The sequence below is a fragment of the Cercospora kikuchii genome (assembly GCF_019650295.1).
Source record: "Cercospora kikuchii DNA, contig_00001, whole genome shotgun sequence".
NCBI lineage: Eukaryota > Fungi > Ascomycota > Dothideomycetes > Mycosphaerellales > Mycosphaerellaceae > Cercospora > Cercospora kikuchii.
This window is the reverse complement of record NW_025408582.1, coordinates 3885309-3899655: the sequence shown is the minus strand read 5'-3', so window position 1 is coordinate 3899655 and position 14347 is coordinate 3885309. Positions and strand designations below refer to the sequence as shown.

The 14347-nt window shown below is 52.5% G+C and overlaps 7 protein-coding genes across 7 annotated transcripts; 4 read left to right on the top strand and 3 right to left on the bottom strand.

Moving 5' to 3' along the window:
* Window positions 1-98: 98 nt before the first annotated feature.
* On the bottom strand, window positions 99-608 carry CKM354_000152000 (uncharacterized protein; the record flags this gene model as incomplete). The annotated part of the gene is made up of 1 exon (XM_044796648.1): window positions 99-608. One exon carries the CDS (start codon window positions 606-608, stop codon window positions 99-101), a length of 510 nt encoding a protein of 169 aa, XP_044652583.1.
* Window positions 609-1334: 726 nt separating this feature from the next.
* CKM354_000151900 (uncharacterized protein) lies at window positions 1335-2565 on the top strand (the record flags this gene model as incomplete). The annotated part of the gene is made up of 4 exons (XM_044796647.1): window positions 1335-2085; window positions 2147-2293; window positions 2348-2440; window positions 2498-2565. The coding sequence occupies 4 exons, from the start codon at window positions 1335-1337 to the stop codon at window positions 2563-2565; spliced, it is 1059 nt and encodes a 352-aa protein (XP_044652582.1).
* Window positions 2566-3752: 1187 nt separating this feature from the next.
* On the top strand, window positions 3753-4728 carry CKM354_000151800 (uncharacterized protein; the record flags this gene model as incomplete). The annotated part of the gene is made up of 4 exons (XM_044796646.1): window positions 3753-4092; window positions 4138-4268; window positions 4323-4422; window positions 4478-4728. 4 exons carry the CDS (start codon window positions 3753-3755, stop codon window positions 4726-4728), a joined length of 822 nt encoding a protein of 273 aa, XP_044652581.1.
* An 84-nt stretch (window positions 4729-4812) lies between these two features.
* On the bottom strand, window positions 4813-5805 carry CKM354_000151700 (phosphoserine phosphatase; the record flags this gene model as incomplete). Its single annotated transcript, XM_044796645.1, has 1 exon — window positions 4813-5805. The coding sequence occupies one exon, from the start codon at window positions 5803-5805 to the stop codon at window positions 4813-4815; it is 993 nt and encodes a 330-aa protein (XP_044652580.1).
* A 464-nt stretch (window positions 5806-6269) lies between these two features.
* On the bottom strand, window positions 6270-8698 carry CKM354_000151600 (uncharacterized protein; the record flags this gene model as incomplete). Its single annotated transcript, XM_044796644.1, has 2 exons — window positions 6270-6538; window positions 6595-8698. The coding sequence occupies 2 exons, from the start codon at window positions 8696-8698 to the stop codon at window positions 6270-6272; spliced, it is 2373 nt and encodes a 790-aa protein (XP_044652579.1).
* Window positions 8699-9978: 1280 nt separating this feature from the next.
* Window positions 9979-11820, top strand: CKM354_000151500 (uncharacterized protein; the record flags this gene model as incomplete). Its single annotated transcript, XM_044796643.1, has 1 exon — window positions 9979-11820. The coding sequence occupies one exon, from the start codon at window positions 9979-9981 to the stop codon at window positions 11818-11820; it is 1842 nt and encodes a 613-aa protein (XP_044652578.1).
* Window positions 11821-12991: 1171 nt separating this feature from the next.
* Window positions 12992-14209, top strand: CKM354_000151400 (uncharacterized protein; the record flags this gene model as incomplete). Its single annotated transcript, XM_044796642.1, has 1 exon — window positions 12992-14209. The coding sequence occupies one exon, from the start codon at window positions 12992-12994 to the stop codon at window positions 14207-14209; it is 1218 nt and encodes a 405-aa protein (XP_044652577.1).
* Between the last annotated feature and the right edge of the window lie 138 nt (window positions 14210-14347).

Below are 14347 nucleotides of genomic sequence, written 5' to 3'. Positions count from 1 at the left end.
GATTGTTGATTGACTCGGATTCGCTTTGCAATAGGTTTTAGAACGATGGCTGCTACGACTGCGGCAAAAACCCCGCAAAGACCGCTGCTATCATGCCTCTAAGCCCGCAATCTGACCCTCTCGTCATCGAGGTCCTGGAACCCTCCTATTAGCCCCTGCCGCTCCGATGACGACGGTGATTTGATTTCAAGTGACACATTCGTCCTCTTCATATTCAGAGCTTCGAGCTTGCTGACGTCAGGCGAGACTTCACAATACTCATAGATCGCTTCGGATGCTCCTTGATGTCTGCGTTGTCTTCGAGAGGGCATTGTGTCGTCGCAGACGATAGAGTCAACGCAAAGCTCGACTCGACGAATAGCAGGGCCGAAGACAGGGTGCTCGACCAGATCTGATGCTGCGCGGATGCTGTTGATGTCGCAGACCAGGATGCTAACTGTGGAGAAGTTCTCTGTAACATAGTGACGAAGGATCTTGCTGTTCGAGTCTCGATTGACAGCGCGGAGGGCGGCGAGATCCCTCGTTGGGAGGAACGTGCCGACGTGCTCGAACATCTCTGCTGGGAGATCATTGAGCGAAGTGGAAGACTCGATCTTGCCGCCCGCCATCTTGTCTTTTAATGTTGGGCACTGGTTGTCGGTGTGTTGCAAATGCATCAGCAACGACCTGGAGAGTGACAGGCAAAGCGAACGATCCTCCAAAGTGGGGTGTGAACGAGTGAATGGCAATTGCGATCTACCAATCACATAGGGCCTTCTACCCGCAGTGAATGGTGGCAATTGTTCATGCTCCAGACAGGACAGAGCCTAAATGATGCCAACTGCGTAAGTTTGAACAGCATGCTCATGGAGATATATCGTACAGTGGGTGTATCTGATTGCGTCCAGGCCGACTAATCCTTCAGCGTAGCCGCTTCCCCGTGAGAGTCCTATCGAGTCAGCTTCTGCTCTGCACCACCTATTTCGATTCTTACACCACTCAGGACTGGGTAGCTACTCATGATGACATTCGAATGGTGATCAGGAAGCCTCTGCGCAGTATTGGCAGAAATCTCGATTTCACATTAGACAAGCAAAATACACCATGCATACTAGTTGTCTCCAGTTCACACGAGTACAGGCTTGAGATCATTTTTGAAATCCGTAGATGCTGTCTTGGGACCAAGCTGAGCAATGGGACTGAAACCTCGGGCGTCGGTAAAGTGCCTTGACATGCAGCGTTGACTTTCTATAGCTACGACAAGGACGTCATCATAAACAATAACATGCAGTCCTACGACGCAACATCTATAGTGACCACACAAAGAAGAGTCCGAACTTCCCAACATCACAAGAATGTCTTCGGAAATACAGAAACACTCCCTGGGCGACTTCACCCTCAAAAGCGGAAACACCATCTCCAATGCCTTCGTAGCCTATAAAACCTTCGGCTCACCATCAAACCCACTCATAATATTCCCCACATCCTACTCCCTGCGCATATCCGACAACGAATGGCTCATAGGCTCAGGTCTCACTCTAGACACCGAAAAGTACTTCATCGTTGTCCCAGCATTATTCGGAAACGGCGAATCAACTTCACCAAGCAATACACCCAACCCGCGACCTTTTCCTGACGTCACATTCTACGATAACATCCGAGCTCAACATGATTTGGTCACCAAAGGTCTAGGCCTCTCTCATGCCAAAGCAGTAATGGGCTGGTCCATGGGCGCCGGACAAGCTTTCCAATGGGCGACGCAATTTCCCGATTTCATGGACGTTTGTGTTCCTTATTGTGGCTCGGCGAAGACGAGTGAACACAATCAGGTATTCCTCGAAGGCGTGAAGAGTGCGCTTTTAAGTGCGAAAGGTACGGCTTCTGCGGGGATTTGTAAAGGAGAGATCATGACGGGCGGAGAATATCGAGGTTGGACTGAGGAGGAGAAAGTAGCCGGCTTGAAAGCTTTGGGGAGAGTTTATGCAGGTTGGGGATTCAGTCAACCTTTCTATCGGCATCAAGTATATCGTACCGCTGAGACTTTAGGGTTCAAGGACTTGGAACATTTTATGGTTGGATTTTGGGAGACTTGGGCGTTGGATAAAGGTAAGCCTTTCACGAATTGGAGCAGATGATCATTTGCGACCATTGCTTACCATTTGTCTAGACCCAGAAAACATGCTTGCAATGTTGCACACATGGCAATCTGGAGATGTGTCAGATCAAGAGCCATACAATGGCGACTTCGACGCAGCAATGAAGGGCATCAAAGCCAAGATTTTGGTGATGCCGTGCAGGACTGACTTGTATTTCCGTAAGTGCGGCACTGGAACGTGAACGCGAGCTGCAGCTTACTCGTTCATAATAGCTCCCGAAGACTCGGAGATAGAAGTGCAACACATGAGACCTGGCGTGGGAGAGTTGGCAGTATTCGAGTCGATCTGGGGCCATTGGGCTGGAGGTAAGTGCACGATTCGATCTTGAACAGTATTTTGCGTAGCTGACATTTTTCGAACAGGTCCAGGACAGTCTGTTGAAGATGCAAAGTTCCTTCAGCAGAAATTGACTGCTCAGCTCAAAAAATAGAAGGTGCAGGCAGACAATGAGTGCGACGGTAGTGTTGGGATGTAAGCACTGAAGTGCCAGTACGGTATGAGAATCGACATGGATCGAAAGTGCTGCCAGAGCTGTAAGACGTGCCTATCAACGTGTGCACTCCCTATCTCGACGCTTCAAATGTGTCCTGCAACACATACTTCAACGCACAGCCCGTCTCAGTCCATCAGCTCGCGATCGCCTCTTCGACTTTCTCCGGCTCGAAAGTAGTCTTCGGTGGCGTATGTGGTTTTGGTGGTGGATGGCGCGGAGGGCCTAAGCCAGGATAGTTGTTATACGTTCCTTTGTACGTGCCATAGCTGGCGTACTTGCGACGTCGTCAGCAGAAACTCGTACGTAGAGGCTGTGCTCCTTACTTTTCCATATCCCCCTTTGCAATAATATCAGCATTCGCCCTGAAATGTGGTCCGAAAAGGTTGCTTCAGCTCACCTTGCGCAGGAGCAGCCTTCACGGAACTCTCATCCACGGGCGATACGGCATCAGCTGCAGGAGTCGGTAAGGCCAGAACCGACAGTGCAATGGAAAGCAACAGCGTCAAATTCCGTGTCTGCATCGTGATTGTATCGATGTTCGGTTACCCGATGTCGAAAGAGAAGCAATGTCGCTGGATCGAGAATTCTGAACTCGCCGGTGAGAATTCATTTACTGCCACTTACCACATTTTATCCGGTGCGGTGCGGTCTGCAGAACTTGGCCACGAGAAACACGACCTCCATGCACTTCAGAAGGTGAGGACGGCATAGCAAACACTTCTTGTAGCAAGTCATGTTTGATCGCCACGCTCCCTGTCCACATTCGGAGATGGAGGAGCACGACTAAGCACGAAATTCTTGGAAATGTTCGCAGTGCACTGTGCACGACCGTGAAGCCTAATCTTCGTCGCAAGTGGCGATGTTACATGCAATCGCCCTTGGTATTTCTGGTCGTACTGCGCCGTGAGCTGACGTGCGTGTGTATAGGTGAAGCAGGCTTGGAGTAAAGTTTCGCGGGAACGCAGGAGGCGTTTTGGATCGCACCGAACAGATACATGGGTCTCAGTATGATTGTGTAACCTTACACAACAGGGTTTGGGATCTGTGAGTATCCGTGTCGTTGTAGTGATGGTGATTGAGCATCATCTCTGCGTTGATCCTGGGCTGTGAGCTGCCACTTAAAAATGTTCCAACGAGCTGAGGCAGAAGATGCGTGCGAAGGACTTCTCAGCAGCGATACCAAGAGGCGGCGCTCGCTAGCGCTAGATGCTCGTTGGTATTCAGCAGGATTCTGCCTGGCCTTCTCTGCAGCGATTATCGGATTTTTGATCGGACTGCGAATTCAGTCATCGAATTTAGACCGCTTATGCTTCAAGCACACATCGAAGACCTCGCCTCTACAGAACGACATTGAAGTTTCATGGCACGAGGTCGTATTCAATGGATCGTTGCTGAAGGAGAACATCTATCGGCAAGATGCGGGACCAGAGGTGGACAGCGCATGGGAGGAGCTGGGGATTAATTGTGAGTTTCTTCCCATCCCAGAGCACAAGATGCTCATACTCGCAGATGACAGTATTCTGGTTCCGCCCGATGTTGCTAGCCTTGTTGGACTGCGTGAAGATCAAGTCAGAGCGAAGGTGAGGTATGGAGGAGGCTTCATCGCAAATATCGAAGGACTGCACCATCTGCATTGTCTAGTATGTAACAAGTTGCTCAGCCGGTCGAGGACGACTACTGACGCGTCATGGTAGAATCTGCTTCGGCAAGCGTTGTATTTCAATTTCGATTATTATCATGCTCGTGCTGAAGGGGCGTTCTTGAACGAAGATTTTATCTTGAAGAAGCATGTCAGTAAGTGATGATGCTATAGATCAAGTGCCTCGACACTTTGACTGACTGGTTCCAGCTCATTGCCTCGACATTCTTCGACAGCAGTTGATGTGCAGTGTCGACGTTGGAGTAATGGGTCAGGTGTGGTTCCGACCCTCTCCCGAGAAGCCTCCAGAAGCATTTGTCGAGTTCAATACGAAGCACAAGTGTAGGAATTTCGAAGCCATTCGAAAATGGGCATACGAGCATCAGGTTGAACAGCCCAGCCCTTCCGACTTGCTGGAGCCCCCACACATCGGCGACAGGATATTCGACGAAGTTCCTTGAAATCTTGTCGCTCGGAGCTCCAGGCATGACTCAGTATGACTTCAACCAGAATGGAATTCGTCAAGAATTTTAGTATGTGAGACTTCAGCTTTGAGTATTTAGTGCCGCGTCAAATTCCTGTCTGGTGTAGCCGAGGAGGTATAGCACATCAAGCAGACTCTTGCTGTTGAGCTTGGAAGGAGCAGCAGCTTGGACCTTCGGCTTGGCGTTGAAGGCAACTCCAAAGCCTGCAACCTCCATCATGGGCAAATCATTAGATCCATCGCCGACCGCAATGATATTCTGGTGCGAAATGCCATTCTCACTGGCAATTTTCAGGAGCAATTCCCGTTTCTTCTGGCCATGAATGATGGGCTTGCCTTCTACAAGCTCTCCTGTCAACTTTCCAGCAGAAGGGTCTGAGACCAAGTGATTCGCGTATGCGTAGTGCATGCCGAGACTTTCTTTGACCCAGTTCGCCAAAGGAGTAAAGCCTCCACTGAGCACTGCTGCCTTCCAGCCCAGCTTGGTAAGAACTCGTAGAAGCTCCTGTGCTCCTGGCGTAAAGGTGATGATGCCGTCTCGGAGTTGCTGCCAAATGCTGTCTGGCACCCCCTTGAGCAGAGCCACACGAGCTCGCAATGATGCCTCGAAGTCGACGTACGGTTCCTCTCCGTGCATCGCAGCTTCCGTAATCGCTGCAACCTGATCATAAAGACCGACTGCTCGTGCCAATTCGTCGATGACTTCTTGTTGAATCAGAGTGCTATCCATATCAAAGACCGCGAGACCTGGCTTCTTATGGGCGGCATAAAGGTCCCCAGGCTGGACCACGATTTCGATCTTGTGCTCATTTTGTAGGTCCTGTAACTCTTTGCTGTCTGTGAACTTCTTGCATTCTCTCAAGCTGGGAGTTTTCGCAGCCAACAATTTCAGCTCCGCGACACGCTCGGCGTCCAGAAATCTTGAGCCTGCAGCCGCCACCCCATCAAGGTCACCAGAATGTCGCTTGTATTGATCGACAATACTGCCGTATATTTGATCCCATTGTGGCCGCTGCCCATCTTTGGCGAAGATGAGAGCGACAACCTCAGACATGGTAGAATGCGAATACCGCGGCACAGATGTCACCAAATGTCAATGCCTTTGCGTTGGGTCGTACTTGGTCAGTCATCTCGCTGAAGAAGATGCTTCGCGAACCCGAAAACACGCCGCTGCGCGCACGTGCTGAATGCCAAGCCTCCGTGAGCCAATCCATCTCCCGCCGTCATTGCTTGTGACGTCGTCAATTCGATCGGAAGAGACGATGATGCCGTGCAAGTTCGAACAATATGAAGTTGGGAAAAAACTCTGTACAGTCATATATATCCTGTCGGGAAACAAATCGTGCATCTGTCTCTCTCGGCTTTCTAGCAGCAAACTGTACATTCAGTGTATGCAACGCAGTTCGGGGGTATATGATTCAAACGCATTCCAGCATAAATCATGATCATAGTCATCAACATCATTCCCTAGTCTCTTGTAGGCACGTCCTGTTCGGGTTTCTCCTCCTATTACTCTTTTTATCTTGTCCCATTCTTGTCACGCCTGTCCTTCCAAGCCTGCTCAGCGGCAGGACTGAGCTCGATGAGCTTGTCCATGCCGGCTACGAAAACGCCATCGAGACGGAGTAGCGCAAGATTCAACAAGTCGCAGCTTCTACTCTTGATTCGCAATAAGCTGCGCCAAGTGTTCAGAAGGCCAAGGCATTCTTTGGCATCGCTAAGCGTCGGCGAGGTTACAAAAAGTAGGAGCATGAATGAGGAGGCGATCGTGAAGTTGGTTCTGGCGTCTGCAGAAATGGTCAGTAGGCGAGTCGAGTTGTTGAACATCGTACGTTGGACTTACAACTTGTCCAGAAACCTTCTAGCTCCCGCGCGTGAAGGTCGTCTAGAAAGGTTGAGATTTCTTTCGCAACAGCCAGAGCACCCGTTCGCAAAGCAGTGATGGCTGCTGCATTCGCATCTGTCACTCTGGGTCGAAGCATCGCGCGGAAAAGTTCGATCTTGGCAGTGATATAGGCTAGCTGTAGAGATCCATTACCGTCAAGCTCAAATTGAACAGATCTTCGCCTCTCGCTGGTAGGAGTACCCGTGGTCGATGGCGCGCCAGTGGTTGGTTGACTAGGTAGTAGTCCTGCGGGAAGGCCTTGATACCACTCTGTTAAACGGATGCGGAGAGGCTTCGCAACTTCAAGGGTAGCCTCGAGGCTGGTATGGAGTTGCCTCGTAGCTTTAATGCTGAAAAGCTCTCGTAGAATGTCGTTGACGATTAGCGTGAGCTCACACAGCTTCAGAAAGTGATGACAGCTGAAGTCTGTCATGTGTTCTTCATCGTACCGGCGATCCGCCTCAGGGAAGTCGTCTTCTGTCAGTTTCGGCACGTCCCAGTCATCCGCTTGGATGTGGCTGCTGCGTCCAAAATTGAGTGCCAACCATTTATCTTGCACGAATGTTGCCCAAGCCAAGCGTTTTCGCTGTTTGATCTCCCAGTCTGGTATTGGCCAATCTGTAGGATCCCGGTTGAGTCCTAGAGCCTGCGCAATGCTGACTGCGGTCGACATCATGACCCACTTGAACGGCGTATCACCAACATGTCGATTTGTTGGCCGTCGCTGAACCAGCAAGAGTAGTGTTTGTAGAACGGCGATCGATGGCGTGTGCAGAAGAGGCTGACACGACAGCCACGACAGCTTGAAGAGTGCGTCGGCAGATGGCGGCGTGTAAACTTCGACACAGAGCTTGTCGTCCCAAGCACAAAACGGCAGCGCATGACCATAAATGGCGGCTAGTGCACAAGGAGGGACTTCTCGAGGCTCTCTGATGCCACCAATATTTTGTTCACCATCTTCGCGGCTAAGTATGGGGAAGTACGGTTGCACGTACTTGTAGAATAGCCGAATCAATCGCTTCCCAGTTTCCGCCGGAACAAGTTCTTCCAATTCTCTGCGCCATTTCTCGCTCGACTCAGATCTGTCCTGCGGCTGAGCTTTGGACGCCAGTCCATTGTGTTGTATTACAAAGAATGCGGGAATTGTGTCCTGGTCTTCTACAGGGCCACTGTTCATTTTACGCATTCGCAGCGACTGAAAAGAAGCCTCGTTGTGTTCGTCATAACGATATCTCGACAAGAGATACGGGTCCAGCTCGCCCCCAAGTCCCACCAGTTGAGCATTGCTCGAATGCTGGCGATCGAGAGAAGGCTCGCCGCTGGTTGAGTCAAATGGCAGGGATAGATCTATGGGCAAGCTCGCCGCTGTGGACTGTGGTGAGGTGGAATGCTCTAGGGACGAGCTAGGGCGGTGTCCGTTGTTATTGCGATGTTCATGCGTATGTACCGTGGCCGTGGATATCGACATGGGCTCGTAAGGTTGAAATGGCACAGGCTCCGGATATAATGAGTGATCGAATCCGAATTCGTTGCCATGCAAGCCACCGTTCAAGGTGGACATGCCATTGACGGAGAACGGATTGATCCCGTTCTCCCATGGCAGCAAATCATGCTGCATATCCAGAATTCCGCCATTGGTGAAGGTCGGCGTGGAGTCGTGGCTCCCCGTCCGCGCGCTCTTGTACATGCCGTTCTGGTTCGCATCCTGGTCCGATCCCGCGTCATTGGGTCTGCGCCGTTTCGCGGGAGACTCGAGGAAGGTGCACTCTTTGTTGTACCTAATACACAGCTCGCACGGCGGCGCCGTCTCCAAGTGGCAGGCGGCCTTCTTGTACCGACAAAAATCACACGGTCTCTTGTTCCGCGACTTGTATGCTCGTGCTCGTTCCGAACCGTCCGCGCTCTGCTGGGCAGCCGGGGGAGGGGGACTGGCCTGGCTCGTGTTGGCACTCGACTGCTGGTGGTGGAAGGACGGCATTGGGGGCGCGGGCATGGAGTGGGAGGGCGGCGGCGGAAGAGCAGGGCGAGGGTAGGATTGGGCGGAGGGTGAGAAGGCGGCCATGATGAACAGTCATGCAGGAGCAGCAGCAGCAATAGTGCCGCTGCGATCTGCCTCAACGCGGCCCACACGACTGGAGACGTCGCAGCAGAGGTGAAGTCGCAATGCAATGCGATGCTGCAGCAACATTCACTTGCGACTCCACTGCCGATAGCGGGACGACCGCGTGGTCATGATCGACGCGCGCTGGCTGATACGCGACCTTCCTTCCTCCGACCAACGGGGTAGTCCGATGCGCACCCGTCGTATACGCAATAGGCCGCTGTCCAGCAACAGACCGGTCTCGCTCCAATGCTGGCAGAGGGATGCTGATGAATGCCAACAACCCTTCTCCGCTGCCTCCTCTCGTCTCCACTTCTGGAACAGGTCCTCGGTTGGCTGCATATGGCCCAACCACAAGCGGCAAGCCATGAGCTTATCACTTATCGTCGCTGCCCACGCGAGACGCACGCTACGCCTCGACGACGAATCATCGTAAACTTGTTACTTCACTTGCTGGTGAGTCTTGACTAACAACAACGAACGAGACACGCTCCGAACATGACGACTTCGCCATGCCTGACAAGGTACTCCAGACCGACCCTGGAACCCCAACGCTTCACCTGTTATCCTCGCTGATAACGCAGGGTGATAGCATAGTATGTGCCATTGGAGCCGCAGTATCTTCCGGCAGTCAAAGGTATCTTCCAAGCATACGTCCGAAACGTGATCATACCGGACCATGAAGAGAGAGATTGTCAATTGCAATTTCGTGGAATATTTGTGAATCGAGGCTCTACTGAGACTACTTCTAAAGACGATGCAGTCTCAATGTCGTGCTCAAGCAGAATTTTAGGATATAGTATGGTGTGAACAAGTCGTGCACGTGGCCTATGGCCTAGCAGACGGGAGTCTTACCAAACGCCCAAGACTTACGAAAGCTGGAACATCCTCTTAGCAACTCGCAAAGAACGTACTGTATTCTCCGCTTCCATTCTGACAAGAAGCACTCATCAAGAACAACGAGGTATCGCCGCGAGCTCCGACACGACTATGCCGACGGCGAGCAGACACCGGCCCGAGTAACCGCTGCCAATACTACTATCAGCATAAGCGGGGCAGAGGTGCGACTTCATCCGATATCTATTCGCAACATCTCTTGAAACTCATCACGATCGCGATACGACATTACAGTGTGACCTAGAGTCTCCCGATAGCAGAGTGATCTACTCTCGTCTTCTCTTGCGATATAGCAGTACTTCACTCAAACAGCTAGGTCACAACTTTCTTTACTAGTAACGACAATGCCTCGAACTATTCGTATAGCAGCAGCCCAGATAGGAGCAGTCCATCGAGACGCGCCCCGAGAAGAGGTCCTTCAACGAATGCTCAAGTTGCTCGAAGATGCCTCAAATCTTGGAGCAGAAGTCGTCCTCTTCCCCGAATTAGCCTTCACAACATTCTTCCCTCGCCACTTAATTACCTCCGATGCAGAACTATCCAACTTCTTCGAACACGGCGACATAACGACATCCCCTCAAACAGCCCCTCTCTTTCAAAAAGCCACTTCCCTCTCCATCGACATCAGCATCGGCTTCGCAGAAACCACACCCGAAAATCGAAACTTCAACACCAGCATCTACTACCACTCCAAATCCCAATCCATCCTCTCTAAATACCGTAAAATCCACCTCCCCGGAACCTTCGAACCCTTCTCCAACCCAAACGCAACCAACCAACTCGAAAAACGCTACTTCCTCTCTGGAGACCTCGGCTTCAAAGCCTTCCGCGTCCCAGACCTAGCACAAAACACAGAACCCGTTTTCGGAATGCTAATCTGCAATGATCGCCGCTGGCCCGAAGGCTGGCGCTGTCTCGGACTCCAAGGCGTGGAAGTTGTGTTCTGCGGATATAATACTGCAGCTTTCGCCCCTGAACTTTGGGGATCGGATGCGAATCAATCACCAGAGAAAGCGGAAGAGGATGCATTATTTCATCATCGACTTGTGATGCAGAGTAGTAGTTATATGAACGCGACGTTTAGTGTTTGTGCGGCGAGGTGTGGGTTGGATGATGGGAAGTATGATTTGATTGGGGGGAGTTGTATTGTGGATCCAGAGGGGAGAATTGTGGCGGAAGCGAAGACGAAGGGGGATGAGGTTGTTTTTGCGGAGATTGATTTGGAGAGGTGTCGACAGGGGAAGACGAAGACGTTTGATTTTGAGAGGCATAGGAGAGTGGAGCATTATGGGAGGATTGCGGAACAGACGGGGGTTGTGGAGCCGCCGCGGTTGTCTGCTAGGAAAGGTGCTGCAGAGGCTCAGGTTAATGGCAGCACTTTTGCCACAGACAGCACGATACCGATGAATCCTACCACTTTGCACAAGAAAGAGCGGATACGAGTCCTGCTCATCAATCCCAACGCCACGCCTTCAATGACTGCGTCCTGCGTTGCCTCTGTCCTACCAACATTGCCGCCTGACGTCTCCGTAACCCCCTTCACCGGGCCTTCGAACGATGCACCAACAGCAATTGAAGGCCAAGTCGACGCCATTCTTTCCTCAGCCGCCTGCTTCCGCTCTCTGCTCGCACAACCCGACCTGATCGCTACTCACGATGCCATTCTCGTAGCTTGCTACTCCGCACACCCACTCATAAACATGCTCCGCGAAGAATACGATCTTCCAGTAATTGGAATCATGGAATCCAGTCTCCTGGTCTCCCGAACTCTAGGCTCCAAATTTGGCATCGTGGCGACATCCGGGCGCTCGGCCATAGCTCACTGGAGCAATGTAGCATACTACAACATGTCGCCTTACTGTGCTGGGATTGAATCTTGCGATCTAGGAGTTCTGGACCTCGAACGATTACCTCGAGAGGAGGTTATGAAAATTCTGCAGGATGTTTCGAGGGAATTGATCTCTCAAGGAGCGGAAGTGCTATGTCTTGGGTGTGCGGGAATGACAGAGATGAAGCTCGCGCTGGAAGGAGTTGTATCGCAAGAGGGTGTGCAAGTTGTAGATGGAGTGGTGGCAGGAGTACATCATTTGATTGGAATTGTGAGAATGGGTGGGAAGACAGGGAAGAAGGGAGTTTGGAGGAGTAGTGGAGATGGAAGGAAGCGAAGGGGGCAAGAGTATGTGTAAGAGATGTCTGTTCGTGCAAGAGACGTGACTTGGGCGTGAAAGCAGACGTCCATGACCAAGGGTGAATACTGCTCTTCGGGGACTTGTCGACGGAAGCACGGCGCGATCTTCCGAAATTCTGCCTACAGGGCGCCATGGGAGTTCAGTAATCGGGTCGGAACAGATGCTGCTCAGGACACGACCAGAGTGCGAGTGACATCAGATCGAAACGAAGGTCCTGGCGGGGGATGTGTGTGCCTGAAAACTTGTCCCACTTTGCTGGTCTCTGCATGTCCCCGCTCTTTGGCATCTGTGGTGACAGTTGCTCACAAATTTTCCGGCTGACGCTGTGTAACCAATGCACGGATCGGGTGATGTATTGAGCCGGAGCCGGTAATGCAGTCTGGTCCTTCCCAGTGCTGGCGCTCTCTGGCAGGCCGACGTCGCAAGAGGTTGATGAAGTAATAATGGAGGAGATACCCCATGGGAACGTGCCCAGCGTGGAGTCGGGAACTCGGAGTGACCAGGATGCTTGAGCTTCATGCGAACAACCTCCACCAAAGCTGCCGTCGTGCAAGCTTGTACATGAAACGTGCACATCATAAGATGCGCTCAATTGCATAGCCAATTGCACCTCGGCCGGCTGTCCCTGAGCTCGATTCGCGAATGCTGCTGATGGAGTTGTCGCCAGAGACGATGGCATTGCGGTGCCGGCCCCACAAGTGGGCAAGCGTGTTGTCGTGCGAAACAACGCAGCTTGGCGACGGGCGTGCTCTGTTACATCGCGTTTGCCGCAGTCGGTAAGGCTGTCGAACCATGGCCAGCTGCGAGTCTGCGACGAGGGCCGTCAGCCACCGGCGCACCATCTGATTGCCCACTCCTTCACTGACTGTACCCGCATGGCCGTGGCGCTCCTTTCGCTTCCTCCATTCGCTATTCACGCCTGCCGCATGCGCGCGCCGGGGCGACTTCGCGACACGCAGTCAAGCATTCACCAAGGCCCACCACCTGCGGCCTTCACTGCCTCTTACAGGCTGTTTGCTGCGAAGACGTGATATAAGATCTGGCTGTCAGCGCCTTCCCTCGCGCGGGCCTGCTGCCTGCCTGCCGTCAGCACCGTCCCATATCGACAGAAAGTACGGCTCACCAGGCGCCACTCGGACTGTACAGTACCACCGCATTGAACTCCGGCATGCGTTTCGAACCTCTGCTCGCGCTGGGCGCGACAGCTTCTGCCACGAACTTGTTCGTCGCCGACTACAGCGGCAACATCACCACTTTGTCCCTTTCCGAAAGCAACGGCAGCTACTCGCTCACCAAGACTTCCGCCAGCGATGGTTGCGCACCGAACCCAGCCTGGCTCACCATCGATCCTGGTCGGGGACTGCTGTACTGCACCAACGAAGGCCTTTCGAGTCCTAACGGCTCTCTCGCCTCGTTCAGCATCAATGCCGATGGCAGCCTCGACTCCATCGTCAACTTGACCACCGCAAACGGCCCCGTCAGTGCCGCCATCTACGGAAACCCATCCGCAAGCGAGCGAGGTCTCGTTTTGGCTCACTACTCCGGATCGGCAGTCACCACCTACAAGGTCTCGTCCACCGGCAACGTCACGCTGAACGAGGAGTTCTTCTTCACTATTCCATCGCCAGGCCCGGACCCAGACCGCCAAGACGCTCCTCACCCACACGAGGCATTTGTCGACCCAACTGGCCAATACATCTTGGTCCCAGATCTTGGTGCTGACCTCGTCCGCATCTTCGGCTTCGATGCCAAAACCCTCAAGCTGACAGAGCTCGATCCTCTCGAGGCTGAGCCAGGTTCCGGCCCTCGCCATCTCGCCTTCTGGACGCCATACAATACTCCCGGCGGCACCACTTACCTCTACCTTGTCGGAGAACTCTCCGCCACTGTGACCGGATACGCTGTGCAATACTCCACCAACGGCACTGGTCTCTCATTCGAAGACATCGGCTACCTCAAGACCACCGGTCTCTTCAATGTCCCACAGCGCGTTGCTCCAGCAGAAATTCAAGTTTCTCCAGACAACCGCTTCCTGATCGTCTCCAACCGCAACGACACAACCTTCACCTTGCCAAACGCTATTGGCAAGTCAGACTCACTTGCCACTTTCCCGCTTGGCCAGGACGGAAACTTGACTGCTCTTCACCAGCTCTGGCCAGCAGGAGGAAACTTCCCACGCCACTTCGAGACCAACGCAGCAGGAAACTTGGTCGCAGTCGGTCTGCAAAACGATCAGGCAGTTGCGATTCTGAGGCGTGATGTTGTCTCTGGATTAATTGGGGAGCCTATCGCGAGAATCGAGATTGGTGGCAATGTAACCACTGTGGTCTGGGATGAAGCACCACGCAGTGGTATTGCAGGCGTCACTGGTTTGGCTGGCTATTAGGAGTTTCTCGCACAGAAGCAGCCCGTCTACGGCCTTTTCGAAGTGGAGATGAAGCCACACGTCGAAATCAAGTAGTCACAGATGTGAAAGCTGAATGTCAAACAAAAAGTTCATCACATCTCTTCAATCAGTACTGCA